General features: G+C 43.4%; 2 protein-coding genes across 2 annotated transcripts in view; one reads left to right on the top strand and one right to left on the bottom strand.

The window, feature by feature from the left end:
- LOC142184020 (uncharacterized) overlaps window positions 1–16,336 on the bottom strand; it is a 193,594-nt gene extending 177,258 nt beyond the window's left edge. Inside the window, exons 1-6 of the mRNA XM_075258796.1 lie at window positions 16,196–16,336; window positions 14,070–14,231; window positions 13,868–13,991; window positions 13,696–13,784; window positions 13,105–13,225; window positions 8,631–10,169 (exon numbers count right to left, since the gene is read on the bottom strand). Coding sequence (XP_075114897.1) covers window positions 8,631–10,169; window positions 13,105–13,225; window positions 13,696–13,784; window positions 13,868–13,991; window positions 14,070–14,231; window positions 16,196–16,273 — 2,113 coding nt within the window. The 5' untranslated portion in view covers window positions 16,274–16,336. The remainder of the gene's footprint in view (window positions 1–8,630; window positions 10,170–13,104; window positions 13,226–13,695; window positions 13,785–13,867; window positions 13,992–14,069; window positions 14,232–16,195) is intronic.
- LOC142190702 (gastrula zinc finger protein XlCGF66.1-like) overlaps window positions 1–26,001 on the top strand; it is a 403,831-nt gene that overhangs the window by 212,840 nt on the left and 164,990 nt on the right. The window lies entirely within an intron of this gene.

Raw genomic sequence — 26,001 nt, 5'->3', positions numbered from 1 at the left:
AATGCTTTCGCCCCTAAACATCACCCCAGTTTATGCCTGTGCTTTTACCCAGCTTTTTTTGTTGATTTAGCTTCCCTCCACATGCACACTGCTTTTGCCCCGACATCACCCCAGTCCATACCTCTGCTTGTACCCCCAGTTTTTGCTGCTTGGCTTGCCTCCACATCCACACTGCTTTTGCCCCTAGACATCACCCCTATCCATGCCTCTGCCTCTAGCCATAACTCTGCCACCCCTGGAAACTAATGGTGCAGAAACTGAGGGAGCTGACTTTGAGGAACCCTTGGGTTTTGTAGATGGAACTCCATCAAAGGTCTCTGTTGCTCACACACCCTGCTCAACATACGGTATCTAGGGTTTGAGCGTGTGGTGACCTCGCACAACAGTAGGTGCTTCAGGCAGATGTAGGCCTTGCTGGAGCGTATTGCGGCTAGCTCCAGGTATTGTAGACTTGGGAAAGTGGGTGTCCAAGTGCCGCACTTTCACCCTTAGCTCCGCTAATTTGGGGTATGATTTTAAAAATCGTTGCACCACTACATTGAACATGTGGGCCAGGCATGGAATGTGTTGGAGGCTGGCAAGCTCCAGAGCCCTCCAACAAGACAAAAAAGCCTGGACTCAGGGGCAGCGGGGATAAACAAATTGCCATCTCATCCAGGATGGCATCCCTGACCTCAGAGGCAGTGTGCTGTCCGTCCCCCAAGCTGATGAGCTTCAGCACGGCCTGCTGACGTCTCCCCACACCAGTGTTGCAGCGTTTCCAGCTCGTAGCTGGGGTCCACTTAACGACGGAGGAGGAGGAAGGTGATGTTTCAGCCCTCCTCCCAGGAATGTTGTGTGGGGAGACAAGTCAGGCCACCACATTTTGCGACCTGGTCCATGCCTCAAGTACATTCAACCACTGTGCCAAGATTGAAAGGTAGCGTCCCTGTCCGCATGCACTTGTCCATTCGTAGCTGGTCACGTGGAACTTTTGGGCAAAGCGCTGAACTTAGGGACCACCTCATGTTTGGGGAAAAGTGCTGGTGTGGACAGCACAGTGAGGTGGCGCAGTAGCCAGCAGGCCCAAAAAGGGCAGAGTGTCCACAAGCCGGGACCCCAACATCTCCTGGGCCAGAATTTTTGAGATGAGGCCGTTAAAGCCTTGGGCATGTGGGTGGGTTGCGCTGTATTTTAGCCTGGAATGAAAGGCCTGGGAGATGGGGAGTCGCATTGCAAAGTGTGTAAACCACACTCAGTTTGTCCTCGACCTATACATTTAGAAATTATCTCCCCCAGCGAGGAACATGGCCTCGATGGGGGAATTTTTCTAAGGAAGCTAGAAAAGAGAGCATCTTGGGCCTTGCTGGCTCAAGCCTAACTTCTGTCATGCAGTTGTCTTCTGCCTCTGGACATCCCTTTGCCTCTAGCCAACTTTTTCCCTGCTTAGCTTGCCTCCACATCCACACTGCTTTTGCCCCTAGATATCACCCCAGTCTATGCCTCTGCTTGTACCCCCAGTTTTTTCTGCCTAGCTTACCTCCACATCCACTCTGCTTTTGCCCCTACACATCACCCCTATCCATGCCTCTGCCTCTAGCCATAACTCTGCCACCCCTGGAAACTCATGGTGCAGAAACTGAGGGAGCTGACTTTGAGGAACCCTTGGGTTTTGTAGATGGAACTCCATCAAAGGTCTGTGCAGCTCACACACTCTGGTCAAGATATGGTATGTAGGGTTTCAGAGTGTGTGGACGACGGACACCAGCCGGTGTTCGGGCAGATGTAGGCCTTGCTGGAGTGTTTTGAGGCTAGCAGCGGCTCCTGTACACTTGAAAAAGTGGGCGCACAAGCGCCGCATTTTCACCAGTAGCATCTGTACATTTGGGTATGTTTTCAAAAAACATTGCACCACTAAGTTAGAGGTGGGCCAAGCATGGAACGTGTTGGAGGCTGGCAAGCTCCAGAGCCGCTACCAGGTTCCTGCCATTATCACACATGACAAAAATGCCTGGCCCCAGGTGCAGCAGGGAAAAACACATTGCCATCTCAGCCAGGATGGCATCCCTGACCTTGGAGGCAGTGTGCTGTCTGTCCCCCAAGCTGATGAGCTTCATCGCGGCCTGCTGACGTCTCCCCACGCCAGTAGTTGGGGTCGATTCAAGGGCGGAGGAGGAGGGTGGTGTTTCAGCACTCCTGCCAGGAATATTGGGCGGGGAGACAAGGCAGGCCGCCACAGTAGTTTGCGACCCGGTCCCAGCCTCAACTACATTCAGCCAGTGTGCTGTGATTGAGATGTAGCGTCCCTGGCCGCATGCACTTGTCCACACGTCGGTGGTCAAGTGGAACTTTTGTGCAAAGCGCAGAACTTAGGGCCCGCCTGATGTTACGGGACACACGCTGGTGCAAGGCTCAACTCACCCTAAGAGCCAAAAACACTGCTGGTGCAAGGCTCTACTCATGCCAAGGGCCTCAATCTCTGCTGGTAGCTCAGCTTAAGGTCCTGAAACTTTGTTTGGAAGGGCTGACGTAAAGGGCCATAAAAGTGAATTTTGGAAGGTCTTACCACATCACACACACACTCAAAATGACAGTTAAGGGTGAGGGCTTTTGGATTTCCCATTGTCTATTCCATCCGTGGTTGTCATGGGGAATGTGATTTAATGGGGTGGTTGTTACTGTTTGTTGAGCTTAAATTGGGGTTTGTGTCCATCCATTTGGGGAGTAAAGAAGGTTTCCAGGTATTTTCCCACTTTGATAGAGGTTTTTTTGAATGTGGAAAGTGTGTAGTTGTTAGGCTGTGATGTTAGGGTAATAGAGGGTCTTTGGTGTGTTAGATGCCCCCAGGCATGCTTCCCCTGCTGTCCCAGTGTCATTCCAGAGGTGTTGGCATCATTTAATGTGGTGTCATAGTGGACTTGGTGACCCTCCTGAGACGGATTTGGGTTTCCCCCTTAACGAGTATTTGTTCCCCATAGACTATAATGGGGTTCGAAACCCGTTCGAACACTCGAACAGTGAGCGGCTGTTCGAATCGGATTTCGAACCTCGAACATTTTAGGGTTCGCTTACCTCTATTCATTATAGTTCCCCTTGTTTTCTGCTTCATTACATTTGCTAACCTATTCTTGGTACATTTTCTTCTTCTCTACAGACATACTGGCTGCTGTTCCTTCTTATCTTCCTCCATTCTATCCCATGAGTTTCTGGCTTCTTCTTTCCTGGTTCTGCTACTTACCTCATTATCTATGGTATTTTTTCTATACTATTTGCCGTGTATTACTGTACACTTGTTTCAACCTTTGACGCTGTATTTGACCATTTGATTGACATATACCTGTATTCATTGCCTCTAGATCGCTTCTGATGAAGGTCTGAGGACTGAAACGTTATGCCGTATTGATCTAGCTTGTATTACAAATTCAACACTTTGCATTGTGTCAATGGCGTTAACATTATTGTAAAATAAATCACTTTACCTCTTTTACCCAAAACTAGTGTGTGCAACAAAATTTATTTATACTATTGTACATGGGTCGAAGGACCTTTTTTTGTTGGCACCACATATAGCACGAGTGTGCGGTACCACTGATTTACTCGCTACTTGTAGGAACTCTGGAAAATCCGGGAGATCCTTTGGTAGCTCTGGTTAGTTGACTCTACTCCTGAGTGTGCTAGGGTCCTTAGCACTCCCCGGGGCAATCCTCTCTCTCCGCATACGGCATGGTTACCTCCAGGCAGTGAGGTTGAACTTGTCCAGGCCCTGGCATAGCCGGCTGTTTAGAGTTACCAGGTTTTGGACTGAAGGAAGCCTCCAGTAGTTCCCCCAACTCATAAGGATAAGGGCAGTGAAACATGCCCTCTTTAGCCAGAACGGCATGATCACTATTGCTGAAGTCTGGTCCTGCCTGAGTTTCACCAATATCTTCGGAATCATTGGAATGGGAGGAAAAACGTATGCCAGTTTGAACCTCCAAGGTATTGACAGGGCATCCACTGCCAAAGGGTTGTCTTCCCGGTACAGGGAGCAAAACCTTTCTACTTTGGCGTTGTATTGGGTGGCCATCAGATCCACCTCGGGGAGACCCCACATCTCGATGAGATGGTGAAAGATGTCTTGAGACCATTTGCCTGAGGTTGGCAGGCCTCTGCTGAGTTGATCCGCCAGGATATTCAGACAACCTCGGATGTGAACCGCCGATAACTGGAAGAGATTCTTTTCTGCCCAGGCGAAGATTAAGTTGGTGACTTGTAGAAGAGAGGGGAACCTGGTTCCCTCCTGCTTGTTGATGTAGTGGACTACCGTCAGGTTGTCCATCCATATCTTGACTGCCTTCCCCCGCAGAACAGGCACAAATGTCAGAAGAGCTCGGTGAACTGCCGTAAGCGCCAATTGGATGAGCGTGTTCTCTCCAGACAGTTCCATGTACCTTGCGCTGGGGTCTCCCCCAGATGAGCTCCCCATCCTGTGAGGGAGGCATCTGTCGTCAACAGGGTCCAGGTGAACCTGACCGAGGACTGCCCATCGCGTAGATGGGACCACCAAGCTAGTGAACGCCAGGTGCTAATGGTTAACTGGATAGGCTTCTGTAGTCCCGAAGGACTGTGATTCCAGACTCTCAGGATCTTGTTCTGCAGTGGGCGCATGTGCCACAGGGCCCAGGGGACTGCTTCTATGGAGGCGGACATCAAGCCTAGGACCTTCATGGCCGTCCTGATAGTAACCTTTCTGGTAATGGAGAGATGATGAACCGCTCGAGCAATCTTTTCCTTGCGAGGAGAGGGCAGAGAGATCGTCATGTTGAGAGAGTAAAATGAAACCTAGGAACTGGATTCATGTAGATGGAATCACGACTGACTTTTGCCAGTTTATTAGCCAGCCCAGCTGGCTCCACAAATCTACTACAGTCTGTACCTGCGTGGTGACGACCTCCTTTGACTGAGCTTTGAGAAGCCAATCATCCAGATATGGAACTATGAAGATTTCTTAGAGGCGCAAGGCGGCAGCGACTGGAGCTATCACCTTTGTGAAGGTGTGGGGGACTGAGGATATGCCGAATGGGAGGGCGGTGAACTGGAGGTGCAGCAATTTTCCGTCCAGGAATACCGCAATTCTTAGAAATTTCCTGTGCGCAGGAAAGATGGGTACGTGGAGATATGCATCCCTTAGGTCCAAGGTGACAAAATGATCTCCGGGCTGCAGATAGGGTAACAGCGACTTGATGGTTTCCATGCGGAATCGTACCTTGCGGGTGAACTGATTCAAGTACCTGAGGTCGATGATCATACGCCATCCGCCCGAAGTCTTGGGTACTAAGAAGACTGGAGAGTAGACACCTTGGCCTTGTTCAGCTTGAGGAACAGGTTCTAGGGCGGCTTTGTTCACGTATTCCTGGATGGACCTTTCTAGATGAAGTTGTTTGGGGCCCTGAAAAGGGCGACTTGTCACAAACTTGTCTACAGGATGGGAGGTGAAGCTTATCCTGTAGCCTTCCTGCGCAGTTTGGATGACTAGGGGCCCTGGGTATGCAGGCGCCAGCCAGCCACATGATGAGAGAGACGGCCACCTACTTCGGAAGGGACTGGGGGGTGGGAGGTTAAGCAGTCAGAGGTTCTTCCTACGCTCCCGGGAGGTACCCTGTCCTCTTCCTCTGGACTGGGGTCCCGAGCACCTCTGACCTCTGGAGCCTCTCCGGGAAGATCCACGCCCACGAAAAGTTGGTCTTCTCCTCTCGGCGGGTTGAGGAAGATTCCTCCCTTTAGAGTCCGCGAGGCCCTCCATGATGCGATCCAGCTCTCTACCGAAGAGCCTACCTGGCTCGAAGGGAAGCGCACACAGGGCAAATTTAGATGTGTTGTCGACCCTCCAAGGCTTTAGCCACAAAGGTCGCCTGGCTGCAGTGGAGAGCGCCATAGCCCTAGAGGCCAGCCTCGCCTGGAACCGTGTAGCCTCCAACAGATGGTCCACCAAAAGATTGACATCTTTCATTGTCGCCAGGAGCTCATCCCGGTTGACTCCTGAGTCAATATCCCTAGTGAGGGAAGCTAGCTCAGACCGAAGGCCTGACACAACCTCATTGGAAGCGATGGCAATGGAGGCCTGGGTGGAGGAGGCCGAATATACCTGCCTCAAGGATCCTTCCACGCGGCGGTCCATAGGATCATGTAGACCTGACCCGTTCTCTGCAGGGAGCACCGTATGACGGGACAGTTTCGCCACCACGATGTCAACCTTCGGCGGCAGACCCCAGGCCCCCTGCTGGGATTCCGTGACCGGGAAGAGGGTTCTGAACCATCTAGACGGGACAAATGCTTTCTCAGGCCGTCTCCACTCCTTCTCCATGGCACGGACTAGGTCTGAATTCGCCCTGAAGGTCTTGGACCTGTGGCTGGGCCCCTCGCCACTCTCACGATCCCTAGGCTTGATAGTCTTGAATAGCCTGGGCATTTTTTTCAGCGGGAAAATCTCTTTCTCCACTTCCTCCGACTCCTCTTCGGAGGACTCCACCTCCCTGAAGTGTAACTTTTCCAGGGGCGGAAGAGAGGGCTCAGATGAATCCAGACGGGACCTTTTTGCCAGGTGCGAGACGGTGTCCTCCACCCTCTTCATGTAGTGAGAAACAAAGTCCTTCACCCAGGAGACCACCTCCCGAATAGGGGTAGCCTCAGAGGGGGAGGGGGGGGGGGCTCTGCATCCCTGGCAGAACCTATATTCGCAGCCGTCGGGTAGTGGAATTCTGAAGTTGGTGCAGGCCAGGTGCTTCCTCTTTGAGGTAGTCTTCCTCCTGGGAGGAAGGGATGAAGAGGATGATGAAGACATTCTAGGTGAAAGAGAAACAAAATAAATTTCTTTAAGTCAGCAGGCATACCACCCTTCTCACTCCCCCTCCAACCAGACCTATCCACCAAATGAAATCTCTTTCCAATACGATCAGCAAGATCAATCCAGAAAAAGCACTCTGAGACAGGATCTCTGAGTAGATGTGCCTGTAACCGGAGCAACAAGCAAGGGGTAGGTGGTGGAGGGGGGGTTTATATAGGTCCTTTAGGAAGGGGAGGGGGGAGCTATGAAGCCCCCCCCCCCAAACATACATCCCTTGCACCCCCCCAGCTTATAGGAACGGGGGGGGGGGGGGGCGCGAGGGAGGAAAGTACGCCGCAGTGGATGAGCTGTAAGCTAAAAATCCTTAGAAAAACGCAGCTGCGGCCCCGGAAGCGGAGCTCTTTGCTAATACTGCCAACAAGGTTCCCTCCGGCGGCCAGAACTAAAAGGTTCCCCCCTGAGCAGAAGCGCGCGGTCGCAGCTGGGAATAGAGAGAGCGCGTCAAGGGACAGGGAGCCGGCCACCGAAGGACCAGCGCAGCAAGCTGAAGGTAAGAACCTTATGCCCTATGAGAGGCCAGAACACCTCTCCCCCTACCACCTGTCCTGTCCCACAGGACAGAAAAAAACACAAAGGGGAGTAGGTCTTCCGGCCTCTTATAGGGGTCAAAGCTATTAGGTAACTACAAATTCCACCTGTCCTAACAGCTCATAGGGGCAGGAATACCACAGCTGTGCTGCTTTTGGGCATAGGGAGAAAGAAGGTTTCCAAGTATTTTTCTACTTTCCATATTGAGTTTGGAGTGTCTAGTTGATAGGTTGTGATAGTGGGGTAATACTGGGACTTGGGCGTGTTAGATGCACCCCGGCATGCTTCCCCTGCTGTCCCAATTGCATTCCAGAGGTGTTGGTATCATTTCCTGAGGTGTCATTGTGAACTCTCCTTAGTCAAATTATGGTTTCCTCTGAAACTAACATTTTTTCCCCATAGACTATAATGGGATTTGATATTCGGTCGAATAGTCGAATATTGAGGGTCTACACGAAACGAATATCGAATATTTCACAATTCGCTCATCTCTATTGATTACTTGTCTGTATTCCTCTCGTATGCCTTTGCCTTGTGAGACAAAGAGATGTACTGCTCCTACTGTTAGATGGCTTGGACCATACGACTTCTGGGCCTCTGCACAGACTTTTTTTTTTTTTTTTTTTATTTCAGCCCCCTCCCCACCCCTTTTCCTGTTACCTTGTTTTTCCTTCTCTCCTCCTTCAGTTGGTTATTGTCTTATTCACTAAGATATTCATTCTACTTCCTTCATCTCTCTCTTCTCCTTCTTTACTCTATGCTCTTCTCTGTCCCTCTTTTCCCTTCTTCTCCCTCTACCCTGAAGCTGCCGCTCGAGGTTCTTGCTCCTGTTGTTACCTGGATACTATGCTGTACTTGGGATGACTTTTGTACTGTCCTGTTTCATCCTTGTTCTATTATTTTTGTTGAAAACCAAAACTTGGAATTAAAAAAATGAATAAAAGTAGAGGCCACAAAAATACCTCTTGTCACCCCAGTCTTGCCAGGAATAAAGGACTGTCACAAACATGCAGGTGTAATTCCAATTCAAATATTTTATTCATATTGTCAATCAGTTTAAGACAAAAGAACCCGAGGTGAGCTCTCTAAGATTTAAGAAATGAATTAGAGGTAAAACAATCAGGAAAGAAAAATGTTTTTTTCTGTGTGTTCTTAGATGTGCAGTTGGAGATGACTTTTGGTTAATCATACTTCTCATGTGTATATTAAAATGGCTTCTCTCCTGTGTGAGTTCTTTGATGTTTAACAAGAGTTGATTTCTGAGCAAAACATTTCCCACATTCTGGGCATAAAAATGGCTTCTCCCCTGTGTGAGTTCTTTGATGTTGAACAAGTTCTCTTTTAGTAGTAAAACATTTCCCACATTCTGAACATGAAAATGGCTTCTCCCCTGTGTGAGTTCTTTGATGTTGAACAAGAGTTGATTTAGTAGTAAAACATTTCCCACATTCTGAACATGAAAATGGTTTCTCCCCTGTGTGAGTTCTTTGATGTTTAACAAGAGTTGATTTAGTAGTAAAACATTTCACACATTCTGAACATGAAAATGGCTTCTCCCCTGTGTGAGTTCTTTGGTGTTTAACAAGTTCTGATTTAGTAGTAAAACATTTCCCACATTCTGGGCATGAAAATGGTTTCTCCCCTGTGTGAATTATTTGATGTTGATCAAAATTCGATTTATATCTAAAACATTTCCCACATTCTGAACATGAAAATGGCTTCTCCCCTGTGTGATTTCTTTGATGCTCACCAAGATGTGATTTAGATTTAAAACATTTCCCACATTCTGAACATGAAAATGGCTTCTCCCCTGTGTGAGTTCTTTGATGTCTAACTAGATGTGATTTGTGAGCAAAACATTTCCCACATTCTGGGCATAAAAATGGCTTCTCTCCTGTGTGAGTTCTTTGATGTTTAACAAGAGCTGATTTCCAGGCAAACCATTTCCCACATTCTGAACATGAAAATGGCTTCTCCCCTGTGTGAGTTCTTTGATGTCTAACAAGACTTGATTTAACAGTAAAACATTTCCCACATTGTGAACATGGAACTGGTTTCTCCCCTGTGTGAGTTCTTTGATGCTCAACAAGATGTGATTTAAAGATAAAACATTTCCCACATTCTGAACATGAAAATGGCTTCTCTCCTGTGTGAGTTCTTTGATGTCTAACAAGTTCTGATTTATAGTTAAAGCATTTCCCACACACTGAACATGATAATGGCTTCTCCCCTGTGTGATTTCTTTGATGCTCACCAAGATGTGATTTAGATCTAAAACATTTCCCACATTCTGAACATGAAAATGGTTTCTCCCCTGTGTGAGTTCTTTGATGTTGAACAAGTTCTGATTTAGTAGTAAAACATTTCCCACATTCTGGGCATAAAAATGGCTTCTCTCCTGTGTGAGTTCTTTGATGTTTAACAAGAGCTGATTTCCGGGCAAACCATTTCTCACATTCTGAACATGAAAATGGCTTCTCCCCTGTGTGAGTTCTTTGATGTTTAACAAGTTCTGATTTAGATCTAAAACATTTCCCACATTCTGGGCATGAAAATGGCTTCTCCCCTGTGTGAGTTCTCTGATGTACAACACCCCTTCTCCGTCTTTTATCTTGCTTAACAGACTGTGTTAAATTAGAAGGGAGATCTCTTATCTGAAGGGCAGAGGGTACATCTGGGGGAATAGCATGTTCTTCATATGGATCTTGTGTGATACCATGAACCTCTGCATTATAATCTGTAGATATTAGATGTTTCTCTAAGCTCCTGGTACAGTCATCTGACAAGAAGAAAATAGATATTACTATTATTAAATAACAACCTTATAATTATATTCCCCACTGAGCAAACAATGGTAACGTGGCCTATTTCATTAGTATTTACTGTGCTGTGACTGATGTCAGTGACAGTCTCAATGGCAGATACCACCGCTGCTCTAAGTCACTGTAGAGGTGCTGGGAGATTAAATAAGCGGGCCCACTCAGTCACAGCACTAAGGAAAAGGGGTGGAGGCACTTACACTGATGAGCAGAAGGGTAACAATATTTTGAACTTGTGACTTTCAACCTCCATAGCTCACCGTCCACTACAGCTCGGAATGTGAGACTACCATCATCTTATAGACAATCATCTTGGCTATCTCATACATAAATTAGACTTGAAACTATTTAGCATATGATTAGTTATGCAGATTCTTGTCATGTAACTACATTGTTACCATTTTGCTCCTAAAAATCTAAATTTTAATTATTTTATAAATCCACCTTTGGCTTTGAACACTGCCTGAATCCTTATGGACATGCTCTGGATCAGATTCAAGCATGTCTCGACTAAAATCAGATCCCAGATCTCTTCTACATGTTCCCAGTGTTGGTGCATACTGGTCGACTCACTTGGGTACGACTACAGCTTTTCCTTCAAATGTACCGAAAAGTGTTTCATTTGGTTGTAGTCTGGGGACTGTGGGGGCCAATTCAGAACCTCTGCTTTACCGTCAGTGAACCATTTCTTCGAATCTTGACATATGCTTGAGGTCATTGTCCTGCTGGAACACTATGTCATCCTTCTCATATCTATGGTACTTGGTCATACAAAGTAACTCGTATTGTAGGATACTCACATATAGCTCAGTAGTGAGACCACCATCAATCCTTGTAAAGTATACAACCCCTTTGTCTGTGACCCATCAGAGTCCAGTCTATTAACTTTCATCTCATCACTGTAAATCACCTATTTCCAATCTCCTACCTTCCACTTTTCGTACTTTTTTTGCAAACTTGAGCTAATGCTTTTTATGACCATTTTGATTTTAAGGCTTCCTCATCTTTCGGGCAAACATTCCAGACTTGTGTAATAGATGTTTGTGATCTCACTATTACAAAGCATACGAGACACCTGCACTGTCATGTTTGTCACTCCGCAACTGATAGATCTTGTGGTGAGCCGACTTACTGACTCTGATATTTTGCCTGAACATTCACCTTTTGGCTTTGGAATGAATGGTCGGACTTCATTTTGTATTCTTCCCACAGTCATGGCACTTACATGATGCAGTTTGACCACTTTCTTGGCCCAGAGACCGCTATCGATGAGCTGGATGATGTTTTTTCTCTTTTCTTGGGAAATCTTCTTCACGGCTGACACTTGATTTGAACCAGTGACCTTTCACTTGGGAATCAAACTAATAAGTCTCTGAGCTATTAGGGAAAGTGAGAACAGGTTGTACTTTGTAGTATACAAGAGGAGCAAAACAGTAACAAAGCAGTTACATGAGAAGAATCTGCATAACTAATCATATGCTAAATAGCCAAGATGATTGTCTATAAAATGATGGGAGTCTCACGTTTTGAGCTATAGTAGATGGTGAGATGTGGAGCCTGAGTGAGCTGAATATATCAGGTCACAGTTCTGGGTATATCCCTTGTTTATTCAGTGTTTTTGGTTTAGTTTGGTGATTTTAAAAATATTTATTATAAAGTTACATGTTAGGCCTTTTTGGGGCTACTTTTCTGATTAATAATGGTGCACAGCAGGTTACTATACTTTGGTACATATTGCTGCTTGGTTACACTGGTACAAGTTATCGGCTTCCTTTTTCCTTAGAGCGGTGACCGGGCCGCTGACAGCACCAGCACTGTTCTGATGGCGGCCCTGCCTGTCCCTGGTAGATCACCTTGCTCACGTTACATAAAGGACATTCATCACAATCTCATTACAATTTCTGCACCTAGAGTAGTTTATCTTATCCCAACAGAACCCACATTTAGGACCGAACATCAAGGCCCTTATTTTGTACTGCTAAGTCCAGGCCTCTGACTACATTACTAGTTGTCCTGTCCTGATATAGATCGTCTTATCTGGACGTCTCTTCTAAGATTCCAAAGTGAAATAAGTCTCAGAGCCCAAACCTCAGGAACACAATCCATGGCTGCTTAAATATGGCCACTTATGTGGAATAATACTGTAGGATGCCATAAATCTTACTGTATTACACCCCATACACACAATACAATCCAAACCACATCTACTGGATTTCCCAGCCTGAACTCACCGCGGATCTGCTGTCCCATACAGTATGTAGTAGGGTCTGTGGAGTCACAAGGAAGCAGGGACTCCTAGCGTCATAGATCACTAAGATACAGGGAGTCCTGGTGTGTGGACAGAGTTCAGGCTGGGAAATGTGACTGATGTACAGACCAGATTTTCTAGTCCGGATTCCATAGTGTGATTGGGGTCTAAGGTGAGGTTTACACAGTGACATTTGTAGAAGCTGCTTCAGGAATTCAGAAGAAGAATTTTTCTGCTTTACCAAATCAGCCCCCGAATCTCCATCAGATTCCTTACTGGCCAGGCGGGATTTTCCACCTCCCATTTATTTCCATAGAGCTCTGAGGTGGAATCTGCCTGAAGATCGAGCAGGAGGATTATTTTTCCGCTACCTGAAATAATCTGCTATATAATTCTGGGAAATTCTTTCCCTTCACGAGGACTGACAGCCGGTGAGGAAGAAATTTGCCTCGTTCACATTGAAGTCAGGTCCATATTCCTGCTGTCCGTTCTATTCTATACTACATTTATTACCCCCTATAGCGGTATCACATTTATATTCATGTATTATTAGTATTTTACCTGAATCGGGGAACAACAAATAGTCTAAACAATGTCTGAATAGAATCAGTGACCCTTCTGTGCTTTATATAGTGGTGACTCCTCACCTGGGCGGTTCCCTGTAGGAATGTCCTCCTCACACTCCTCATCACCACTCACATAGGGATCTTCCTGTATTCTCATAGATATAGCATTAATGTCGCTCACATCTTTATCCTGATGGAAAATCTGTGAAACAAATAATGTTAAAGTCACCGGACAAATGGGGAAGTCACAGAGAATGTTCTAGATGTTTATCACCATAATGACCTGACAGGAGGAGTTATCCGAGGCAGAAAGCAGCAAATCTGAAGATGGACATAGATATTAGATGATGGCTCACTGACAACTGCTAGAACCTCATACACATGTATACTCAGCATGGCCAGACCTGCTTCCGGATATTTCAGTGGAGGAGATCAGATTCTATCAGATACATCCGGGGTTACTTATCTCGTGGGGAGAAATTTGAGTCTCTTTGGTTCCTCATCCCAAACAGAAGTTTTCATCGTCAGAACATTGTGTGAAGGTCCAGACAACATATAATGTCTATGGTCAGCTTTATCCTCCATCTCCACCTCTCATTACACAAGTATAAAACATCTAATACTGCTGGATAACCCAAGACTGACCACAAGGACGTCACAGCCCGTCTACACATCATAGGGAATATCTCCATCTACCTGATCATCCTGTGGAAGAAGAGGACTGGGACATCTCTCCGGGGTTGTCCTCTTACTGGATCTACCTGTAGGAAACACAGACAGAGACTGAATTCATTCTGTACATACAAATAATGGAAGTCCATGTGTATATAGTCATGTCTATTACCTGCTGATGTAAGGGGCTGGTGGTCCTCTATCATCACCTCCTTGTACAGATCCTTGTGTCCTTCTAAATACTCCCACTCCTCCATGGAGAAACAGACAGCGACATAATGACACCTTACAGGAACCTGACAACACAATGATACAGTCATCACCCCGACCCCTCCAGTTACTGTATAATGTCCCAGCATTCCCAGCAGTGTCACCTCTCCAGTCAGCAGCTCCAGCATCTTGTTGGTGAGCTCTAGGATCTTCTGTCCATTGATCTCCTCCTGTATCAGGGGGTGAGGTGGAGACCCCGGGATTGGGCCGTTATACTCAGGAGCCTGACAGTGTCCACTAGAGGTCTTCTTCACTACTGTGTAATCCTGGTTATGGGGAGACACATTAATAAATCTCACTCCATACATGTCCAGAGTCCATCACCTCTCCAGTCATATCATCTGTTATTACTAGAGATAATAAAATATTTAACCTCTCTCTCTCTTCTGGAATCTTCCTATCCTCCTTCAAGCATGCTGTTATAATCCCGCTATTGAAAAAACCCTCCCTGGACCTGTCCTGTGCTGCTAACTATCGACCCGTCTTTAACCTGCCCTTCATCTCTAAACTCTTGGAACGCCTGGTCTATTCTCGTTTAATCCGTTATCTCTCTGCTAACTCTCTGCTTGACCCCTTACAATCTGGCTTCCGCGCTCTGCACTCTACTGAAACGGCTCTCACAAAAGTCTCCAATGATCTCCTAATGGCTAAATCCAATGGCGACTTCTCTCTTCTTATTCTTCTGGACCTCTCTGCAGCTTTTGACACGGTTGACCATCAACTCCTCCTCACTATGCTCCGCTCAGTTGGCCACAATGACACTGCACTCTCCTGGTTCTCTCACTGGTTCTCCTCTTATCTCTCAGACCGCACCTTCAGTGTATCATTTGCGGGCTCTGTTTCCTCCCCTCTTTCCCTTGCTGTTGGGGTTCCTCAGGGCTCGGTCCTAGGCCCCCTGCTCTTTTCTCTCTACACAGCCCCCATTGGACAAACCATTGCCAGATTTGGCTTCAGGTACCATCTTTATGCTGATGACACCCAATTATACACATCTTCCCGTGACATCACCCCTGCACTCATACAGAACACCAGTGACTGTCTCTCTGCTGTCTCAAATATCATGTCCTCTCTCTATCTGAAACTAAATCTCTCCAAGACTGAACTACTACTGTTTCCACCATCTAACAGATCTGTCCCTGATATATCCATTGCAGTCTCAGGCCTTACTGCCTCCCGCTGCCTCGGGGTCATGTTTGACGCAGACCTTTCCTTCACCCCTCATATTGAATCACTCGCACGTTCATGTCACCTCCACCTCAAAAACATCTCCAGAATACGCCCTTTCCTCACAAGAGATACACTAAAGACACTTACTGTCTCTCTGATTCACTCTCGCCTTGACTACTGTAACTCCTTACTAATCGGTCTTCCCCTCACTAAACTCTCCCCTCTACAATCTATTCTGAATGCAGCGGCCAGGCTCATCTATCAGGCTAGACGCTACAGCGATGCCTCGGGTCTGTGCCAGTCACTACACTGGCTGCCTATTCATTATAGAATAAAATATAAAGTTATCACTCTCATCCACAAGGCTCTCCATAATGCTGCACCTCCCTACATTTCCTCCATCATCTCTGTCTATCGCCCAACCCATGTTCTCCGTTCACTCAATGACCTTACACTTACATCCTCTATTATCAGAACCTCCCATGCTCGTATACAAGACTTCTCCCGAGCTGCACCATTTCTCTGGAATGCTCTACCCCGGACAATCAGATTAACTCCCAACTTCTACAGTTTCAAACGCAAACTAAAGACACATCTTATCAGACAGGCCGATCACAATTTCTAACGTAAACCCTTAACCCTCCTCTGTCCCCGCTCCCACATTTCCCCACATGATATGATGTCATCTCAGGATAACTTTATCTGTCCAAGCTCCATCCACATGTTAAAGGACACGACTGTTGACGGCTCATAAAGTTTTATGTTTGTGTAATGACAGTCACCTCTATTACAGAAGTGTCTGACCTCTGTATAAGCAATGCCGCCCCTGCTACCTCTTGTGTCACCCCCTCTACCTCATAGATTGTAAGCTCTTGCGAGCAGGGCCCTCAGTCCCATTGTGTGAAATGACTTTCTTTGTAATGTATCTTTCTGTCTGTATTTGAACCCTACAAAGTGTACAGCGCTGCGGAATATGTTGGCGCTATAGAAATAAAATTTATTATTATATTATTATTACTAGAGATAAGAATGATGTAATGATGACATCATCAGAATCTCTCACCTCTCCAGTAAGCTGGTAGATGATCTCTAGGATGAGATTTAATAGACTTTCCGCCATCTTGTTCCTGTCTCTTTCCATCCTTGATGGATCAATCAGGAATATTCTCTTACATAGAAGATACTGAGAGGATTCTATATTGTAGGAACCTGAATGGAGAGAAGATGAGACAATGTAATCACTACACGGAATCCCATGGAATAAATAGAAGAGTTGAGTCCCATTATTATCACCACCTCCTACTTCTGACGTCGGCAGCGTGTAGCTCAGGAAGGAGGTATAAACCATGAAAAAAAAGCACTGACCAAAACTTCTGAAATAATACAAATTATCATATATATAAAAATATAAATTTATAGAGAAAGGATAAAATAATAAAAGCAATGATATAACAGCAGGGCAGATGGAATAAGCCAAAAAAGCAACATAGACACTAAGAGCAAAATGACTCCCAGACATAAATATAAGACATTAATAATCAGAATGATATTTGCTGTTACAACATGGTAGAATAGAGATGGAATAAAATCTGACACAGATTAGATGGAGTAAATGAGCTATGGTATAAATATTACAAGCCCACACATAATATATATCAATATCTATCAAATAGAGGATATATATGGTCTAACAATATCCCGTAATGAAGGAAAAAAGAAAACAAAACAGTCTCTAAGAGACAAAAAACCTCATCAAATGATGTCTAGTAGAAACCAAGAATCTGCAGAAATGAAGAAAAAGTAGTTCATAATATATAGTCAGAGCAAATGGTAATGAAGGATCTGCGGAGTATCTACATAACAGAGAGTCAGTAAGACAAAATGGTCATGAGGATAATAGAAATAGATAAATAGTCATGTTACACAGCTAAATAGTCCGGAGACAAGGACAAGACATATATAAAGCACAATCCAATAGTGTAAAAATCCAGCTCCACCAGGCGACACGATGAAAATTTCTTAAAAAATAACTTTTATTGTAGCATTCCAATAAAAAGTGTTACAAAGTAACATCCAGTGGACGGTCAGAGATATCACATGAAAAAAGCTACGCGTTTCCGGACATGACGTGTCCCTTCTTCCTGGCCTACTGGTACAACCTAAAACCCACATTTATATAGAAAACACCTGACCCAAACTACTCCACCTATTATCCAAATTAACCCTAAAATAGAAAAACGTAAATACAATATATACACATAACACTACACATAAATACACATAAGACTGTATATACATACAATAAATGTAATATTATACAACATAATAGATAAACAATATCAATCTACGCATCTTAGGAAAGCCTCATTACCGCAAGTCAAAAGGTTATATACTCCCTATGCAGACCATAAAAATATGTCATTTCAATCAATTGAATTATTTTCTAGAGAATAAACTAACTTCAAACCTGTCTCGATTATCCATTTTCACATGAAATCTCCGGAGTTGTTTTATAAGCCGCACAACATAGGATAAAGATACTACTGATACAAAGATCACATGATCTAGTCATATGACCGGACCAAATACTCCATTCATTCATCATGTCCAAAGGGGGATACTGCTCACTTAATGTTAAACCACGTGACAAAGTCACATGATCGGACCAGACACCACACCCATTCATGACACCCAAGAAGGCACCAACCTCCCAATGTCAAATCACATGACCAAATCACTGTTACAATGTTACAAACAGAGTAATAAAGGTCTATATCAAGAGAGACAGACCGAAACAAAATATGTTGTAAATCAATAGATATAAGATAGGTCTGAACGTATGTTTAGACCTCGGGGATAACGTGAATCTAATTTCATGATCCAGTATGCCTGCCTGACTAAAAGCTTTTTCCTCCAATTACCCCTCTCAACGGTCTTTGTACCTGTTCTATAGCATAATACTGTAATGAACTTGTATCTCCTTGATGTACCATTAGAAAATGTTTGGACACGTTTGAAATATTTTCATTATTTTTTAGACTGTCTGCTACGTGTTCGGATATACGAGTTTTTACACTTCGTATCGTACAGCCTACATACAGTAGTTTACAGACCGAACATTCAATCACATAAACTACATGATGACTATTGCAATTAAGGAAACTTTTTATTTTAAACACATTGTTTCCCTCAGTGTCAGAGAAAGTTTTTGTCTTTTTTGCTCTACAACATACACTGCACCTCGACTGTCCACATTTGTAAAACCCAAAAAGTTCCAACCAATTACTACTTAATGAGTTGCTGTTCTCTACGTACATACTAGGAGATAAACGATCTCCTATAGTATGTCCACGTTTAGCAACAACCCTAACGCCATTGCACAAAATATTTTTAGTAATGGGATCCTGAAATAGAATGGGTAAATGTCTCAAGAAAATATTTTTAATAAGTGGAAACTGTCGACTATATCTAGTAGAAAAAAACCATACCCTTAGGTTGTTGTGTTCTATTCAAGGTTCTATTATCTTTTAACAGTGTGTGTCGCGGTCTATTGCGTACAACTTCTACTGCCCTATCCAAAGACCATTTAGGATATCCACGTTCCCTCAATCTCTCAAGGGTAATCGCAGATTCTCTTTGATTCTCTTTTTGTAGTTCTTGATCAACATGATTACAAAGAGGGCTGTTTGAACATACTAAGAGATACCGATATCTATAGAAAATTGGACCGAGATCCAACGGATGATTTTTTGAAACTTCTTAGTTCATTAGTTCAGGAAGGAGTTAAATTGGGTGTTTTTTCGGCCAATGAATCTAAACATCTGATTCCAGATTTCCCTGTAGTGGCTATCCTACATGGACTTCCAAAAATACATAAGTCCCAGTGTCCACTTACCTTTCGCCCCATTGTTGCGGGTATTGGCTCTATCAACGAACAGATTTGTAAATGGCTGGATAGTTTATTACAGCCGTTAGTAGTTAGAGTTCCCGGCTTTCTGCGTGATTCAAAGACAGTATTGAATAGTTTTGAAAGTTTTGAATGGGATGATAGTTTTTCTTGGCTTTCATGTGATATCCAGGCTTTATATTCAAATATACCTCACCAAATTGCCATTCAAGCCTTGATGTATCATCTTACGAAATACAGTAAATATTCGGATGTACTATGTCAATATATTTTGGATGTGACTTTTTTTCTATTAACTCACAATTTTTTTCAGTTTGACAGATCTTTTTATTTGCAGATTAAAGGTGCCCCTATGGGGGCCCCCTTTTCCCCATCCATTGCCAACTTAACGTTGGCATGGTGGGAAGAGGTTTGCATTTTTTCATCTGAAAATCCATTTAGCGACATGATATCCTGGTACGGACGCTACATTGACGATGTGCTCATTGTCTGGAGCGGTTCTGTGGCGTCCGTACCAGGATTCTTGGATTACTTGAATGCGAACGTGATGGGGTTAAAATTTACATATGAGTATCAAATCAAATCTATCTCTTTTTTGGATATTTTTTTGGAGGGTGATAGTGCCAATAGATGTGTTAATACCAGCTTATATAGGAGAGCTACTATGGGGAATTCGATTTTGTTGGCCGAGAGCCAACACCCCAAACACACTTTAAAATCAATCCCAGTAGGGGAATTGGTACGCACTCGTAGAGCGTGTTCCAACGAAGAGGGTTATCAAAGAGAATCTGCGATTACCCTTGAGAGATTGAGGGAACGTGGATATCCTAAATGGTCTTTGGATAGGGCAGTAGAAGTTGTACGCAATAGACCGCGACACACACTGTTAAAAGATAATAGAACCTTGAATAGAACACAACAACCTAAGGGTATGGTTTTTTCTACTAGATATAGTCGACAGTTTCCACTTATTAAAAATATTTTCTTGAGACATTTACCCATTCTATTTCAGGATCCCATTACTAAAAATATTTTGTGCAATGGCGTTAGGGTTGTTGCTAAACGTGGACATACTATAGGAGATCGTTTATCTCCTAGTATGTACGTAGAGAACAGCAACTCATTAAGTAGTAATTGGTTGGAACTTTTTGGGTTTTACAAATGTGGACAGTCGAGGTGCAGTGTATGTTGTAGAGCAAAAAAGACAAAAACTTTCTCTGACACTGAGGGAAACAATGTGTTTAAAATAAAAAGTTTCCTTAATTGCAATAGTCATCATGTAGTTTATGTGATTGAATGTTCGGTCTGTAAACTACTGTATGTAGGCTGTACGATACGAAGTGTAAAAACTCGTATATCCGAACACGTAGCAGACAGTCTAAAAAATAATGAAAATATTTCAAACGTGTCCAAACATTTTCTAATGGTACATCAAGGAGATACAAGTTCATTACAGTATTATGCTATAGAACAGGTACAAAGACCGTTGAGAGGGGGTAATTGGAGGAAAAAGCTTTTAGTCAGGGAGGCATACTGGATCATGAAATTAGATTCACGTTATCCCCGAGGTCTAAACATACGTTCAGACCTATCTTATATCTATTGATTTACAACATATTTTGTTTCGGTCTGTCTCTCTTGATATAGACCTTTATTACTCTGTTTGTAACATTGTAACAGTGATTTGGTCATGTGATTTGACATTGGGAGGTTGGTGCCTTCTTGGGTGTCATGAATGGGTGTGGTGTCTGGTCCGATCATGTGACTTTGTCACGTGGTTTAACATTAAGTGAGCAGTATCCCCCTTTGGACATGATGAATGAATGGAGTATTTGGTCCGGTCATATGACTAGATCATGTGATCTTTGTATCAGTAGTATCTTTATCCTATGTTGTGCGGCTTATAAAACAACTCCGGAGATTTCATGTGAAAATGAATAATCGAGACAGGTTTGAAGTTAGTTTATTCTCTAGAAAATAATTCAATTGATTGAAATGACATATTTTTATGGTCTGCATAGGGAGTATATAACCTTTTGACTTGCGGTAATGAGGCTTTCCTAAGATGCGTAGATTGATATTGTTTATCTATTATGTTGTATAATATTACATTTATTGTATGTATATACAGTCTTATGTGTATTTATGTGTAGTGTTATGTGTATATATTGTATTTACGTTTTTCTATTTTAGGGTTAATTTGGATAATAGGTGGAGTAGTTTGGGTCAGGTGTTTTCTATATAAATGTGGGTTTTAGGTTGTACCAGTAGGCCAGGAAGAAGGGACACGTCATGTCCGGAAACGCGTAGCTTTTTTCATGTGATATCTCTGACCGTCCACTGGATGTTACTTTGTAACACTTTTTATTGGAATGCTACAATAAAAGTTATTTTTTAAGAAATTTTCATCGTGTCGCCTGGTGGAGCTGGATTTTTACACTATTGGATTCTACTTTATCACTGGTTAAAGTCCTGCCAGTTTCCGAGTCTCCCAGGAGCACATCATCTTTAAAATTTGTTTCACATCTTATGGGTGAGCTGAATCTTTTACGAGTTTTATATATAAAGCACACCCCTACGTGATTCACCTCAACAAGGCTTCCTCAGAAGATGTAATCTACCTGGGACAGATGGCATCCTCATATAGGGGGTAAGATGAGGTTCACTGGCGCACACCTACAGTGTTGGCGTCCCGGAGAGTCAAACTGCACATGCGTGCATACGCCGGCAACGTCAATAACGTGTCAGTCACATGAACATCATGATGCAGCTGGGTCACATGACCGTGAGTGCGGAGCATTGCTGGAGCGTGCCGCTTATCAAAGGAAAGGTAACGGAGATATTAAAATTATAAAACAGATGTCCTCAAAGCCCCATCATCCAAACGCAAGGTGGTAGGATCCAACACAAGACACAAACGCAGGAAGTCTTGAAGGTATTTAATTTATCTTCTTATCATTTGACTGATTTTTAAGTCAGAGTGTTACAGAGATGGACTGTCCTTTGCCCCCACAGGTAAATTTGATCGCTTCACTTGGATGAAGGATACTGAATTATTTGCACGTAAAGTTTTGTGGAAGAAGTTCTTTGGTCAGAGTGATGGTGGTGAAGCTGAAACCCTGGGGATACTTGGATTGAGAATCTTGATACTACATTTGAACAGCTGTTAGATCTTGAGCTGTTTTTGGATGAGCAAAACGAGACATGTGCCCCTGATATTTCTTTGGATGTAGTAAATGTGAAACGTCCCTGACGCTCCCCTACATCTGCGGCAGCGCTCGCAACGTTAGGTCATTTTTGTGCAGTGCAATGATGACTGCATGTGTTTCTTTAGAGATAACCATGGTTAACAGAAGAGAAACAACGATGCTAAAAACCAGCCTCCTTTTAAAGTGTCCAGTGGTGTCATTCTTATTTAATCATGACAGACTGATCTCCAGCCCTGTCCTCATCAACACCCACACCTGTGTTAATGAAGCAAATCACTGAAACGATGTTAGCTGGTCCTTTTAAGGCAGGGCTGCAATGATGTTGAAATGTGTTTTGGGGGATAAAGTTCATGTTGACATTGCAAGTAATTGCTGTTAAGCTGATCACTCTTTATAACATTCTGGAGTATATGCAAATTGCCATTAGAAAAACTGAAGCAGTAGACTTTGTAAAAATTAATATTTGTATCATTCTCAAAACTTTTAGCCATGACTGTACACATCTATTTAACACAGAATTGGACCATATACTTAAAGGTGCCTGTGCTATGGGGATTATTAGTGAAGAGATCATGCAGGGTCTTAGTGTTGATTTTCCTGAAATTGCCACACTGTCTCTTTCCCCAAAGATTGTGATGTTCCACCAGGATGACCTATAGTGTCGGGGAGCGGCAGTCTTTGTGAGAACATTTGTAGGTTTGTTGACCATTACCTTAAGAAATGTGTTAAGACATTGCCTTCATATATAAAGGACACATCAGATATGCTGAGGCATCTTGATGGGCTACATTCGGATGAGGACACATTATTGGTCACCTGTGACGTGGAATCCCTATACATATCTATATGCCATGACCAAAGAGTACGCGCATCGAGAATCTTTTTACTTATGACTAATTTAGATCACTCTTTGGTGAACTTGATTTTAGAGTTATTATACTTTGCACTAACTCACAATTATTTTGTATTTAAGGACCACCCCTTCCTACAGCTCCAGGGAACAGCTATGGGGGCGACTTGTGCGCCCTCGTATGCTAATCTATTCCTGGGGCTGTATTGTACATGGTCATCAAATGTGTGCTGAACAGGAGAAGAGAGATCTATATACAGACGACCTCCTATTATACGTGTCCCAGCCCAGTATATTGTTCTCCTCAGTCTTGAAGAATTCCATTGTTTCGGTAACCTGAGTAACTTTAAAGTGAATATAACTAAGGCCTTGAATGTCACGCTGTCTGCTGCAGAGGTCGATTCTCTGCTCCACCAAACCTTCCTCTCTTGGAAAACTACCTATATTATATACCTAGGGGTACAGGTCCCCTCCTATCGCTACCCTTTTGGTATTATTTGAACTATTATCCATTGCTAGAGTCCATTGGTCTGACCTGTGTAGGTGCGGCACTTTATGACTGTCCTGATTTGGTCATATTAACGCCTTCAAAATGGACACAGTCCCTCAACTTTTCTACATGTTCCAGGCCTTGCCTATCCAGCTACAGTACATTTTCTTCACACATTTATAATCGGATTGTTTGGTGTTCAGGCTGCAGTACAATCAAATTTAGGATCTTGACATTACATAACAGGCACTATCAGGGCTGTGACTAACAATGGGTCGTCATTGAGGCCAAGCATCTACCATCTTTGCTGTGGACCCCTGCCTCCTAAAGCGAGACTCAACGAAAAAACATTGGGATGTCAAATGAAGGGATAAGAGTACTTCGGTATCCAAACGGACAAGAAGTGTGAGGAAAAGAAGGAGCAAACTAAGTGTCTCGCCTACAGGAGTATACATGGTCTAACTCGAAAATATACAAACGTGGCTCCCCCATATGCTAATATCTTTATGTATATTTTCGAGTTAAACCATGTATACTCCAATACCTTATTCCAACAATTCTCTGTGTATTGGCATCGTTATATTGACGACATCTTTTGTGTTTGGAATGGTCCCTTGGACAATCTCCTCTCTTTTTACAGTAATCTTAATAGCATATACCCTGAACTACAATTCACTATACACTATGACAAATTGAAACTCAACTTCTTGGACACGTGGGTCCTGAAAAATCCTACAGGCCATATAGGTTTTGACCTTTACACCAAGCCTACAGATAGGAATAGCCTATTGGCCTACACTAGCAACCATCCACCAAACACTAAGAAATCACTTCCTAGTTCACAATTTCAAAGAGTGAAACGAATTGTAACCAATCCTGACACTCAACAACTATGTCTCACCGAAATGACCCAGAGCTTCACTGAAAGAGGCTATCCCACTAGAGTACTCAAGGAGGCTCTTACACATAGCCCTAATAATGACCAAGCAGTTCATCCCACCAACAAAAGTATTCCGTTTGTCCAGAAGTTTCACCCTATGTCACATAAAATCAATGGCATAATACGGAGGCATTGGCCCATCTTGTGCAGAGCACTCCCCGATGTGGAGGAATTTAAACACCCTCCACTCATAAGTTTCAAGAGAGAGAGAGAACTTAAGGGATACCTTAGTTAAAGCAGATTTTGGTAGCACTAATAGAGTTTCCCGTCAAACTTTTCTATCTACGGCTAGGAAGGGTACTTACCCTTGTCTCCACTGCATACAATGCTCTGCGGTGATCAGGGGGGATCATTTCTCACATCCCCATACAGGACGCCGGTTTCCTATCAAGGATTTCTTCACGTGTGATTCCTCTTTCGTAGTTTATTTGCTCAAATGTCCTTGTGGCCTACTTTATGTAGGTGAAACTACTCACCATATACGGGACCGTATCTCCAAGCACAAGTCTACCATCAGAAATCACGTGGATTCTCTTCCTGTACCAGCACATTTTAGCCAAGCAAGGCACAACGTATCACAATTACGTTTTCAGGTAGTTGAACACATTCCACAACGCCGCAGAGGGGGCAACCGGATCGCTATTCTTACGCAGCGTGAATTCTTTGGGATACACTCACTCAATACCATCGAATCTATGGGACTCAACCGAGCGTATGATCGAACTTTTACATATTGAATGCTTTGCTACCTTGTTGATGTGATATTTCACTATATCTTTTGTCTTATTTAACCACTTCAGTACCGGGCCAATTTGTGGTCCAGGACCAGACACATTTTAGGTTTATTATGTATGCGCGGTTTTGAGGTCTGTAAAATTTTTCTCGTATGTCTTAGTCAAATAATTTTTGCGTCTTTTTTCGGGGACACATAGGGCTTTATTTTTATGTTATTTTTATTTTCAAATGTGTTTTAATTTTTTTTATATCCAGGAAAATATAAACAAAATAGGAGGGAAATTGTGTCTGGTTTTCAATTTGTAATTTTTTTTTAATTTAATAACACAAAGTGTCACTGAAAAACTTTATAATATAGTTTTTCCTCTCCGTTACGGTAATTTTTATTTTGAATGGTGTCATCGGGGGTGGGGCTATAACCTTTAACCCCTTCCCGCCGATGGCACTTTTTGACTTCCTGACCAAGCTCGATTTTTCAAAACTGACATGTGTCACTTTATGTGGCAATAACTTTGGAACGCTTTAACTTACCAAAGTGATTTTGAGATTGTTTTCTCGTAACACATTGTGCTTCATGTTAGTGGTAAATTTTGGTTGATATGTTTTGTGTTTAATTATGATAAAATTGGAAATTTGGTGGAAATTTTGAAAAATATGCATTTTATAAAGTTTGAAATGATGTGCATTACATACAGATAGTCAGACCGCCAAAATTATATCATAAATCTCATGTCCCAG

Source organism: Leptodactylus fuscus, chromosome 1, assembly GCF_031893055.1.
Source record: "Leptodactylus fuscus isolate aLepFus1 chromosome 1, aLepFus1.hap2, whole genome shotgun sequence".
Classification (NCBI taxonomy): Eukaryota; Metazoa; Chordata; class Amphibia; order Anura; family Leptodactylidae; genus Leptodactylus; species Leptodactylus fuscus.
This window is presented reverse-complemented; position numbering and strand designations above follow the sequence as displayed.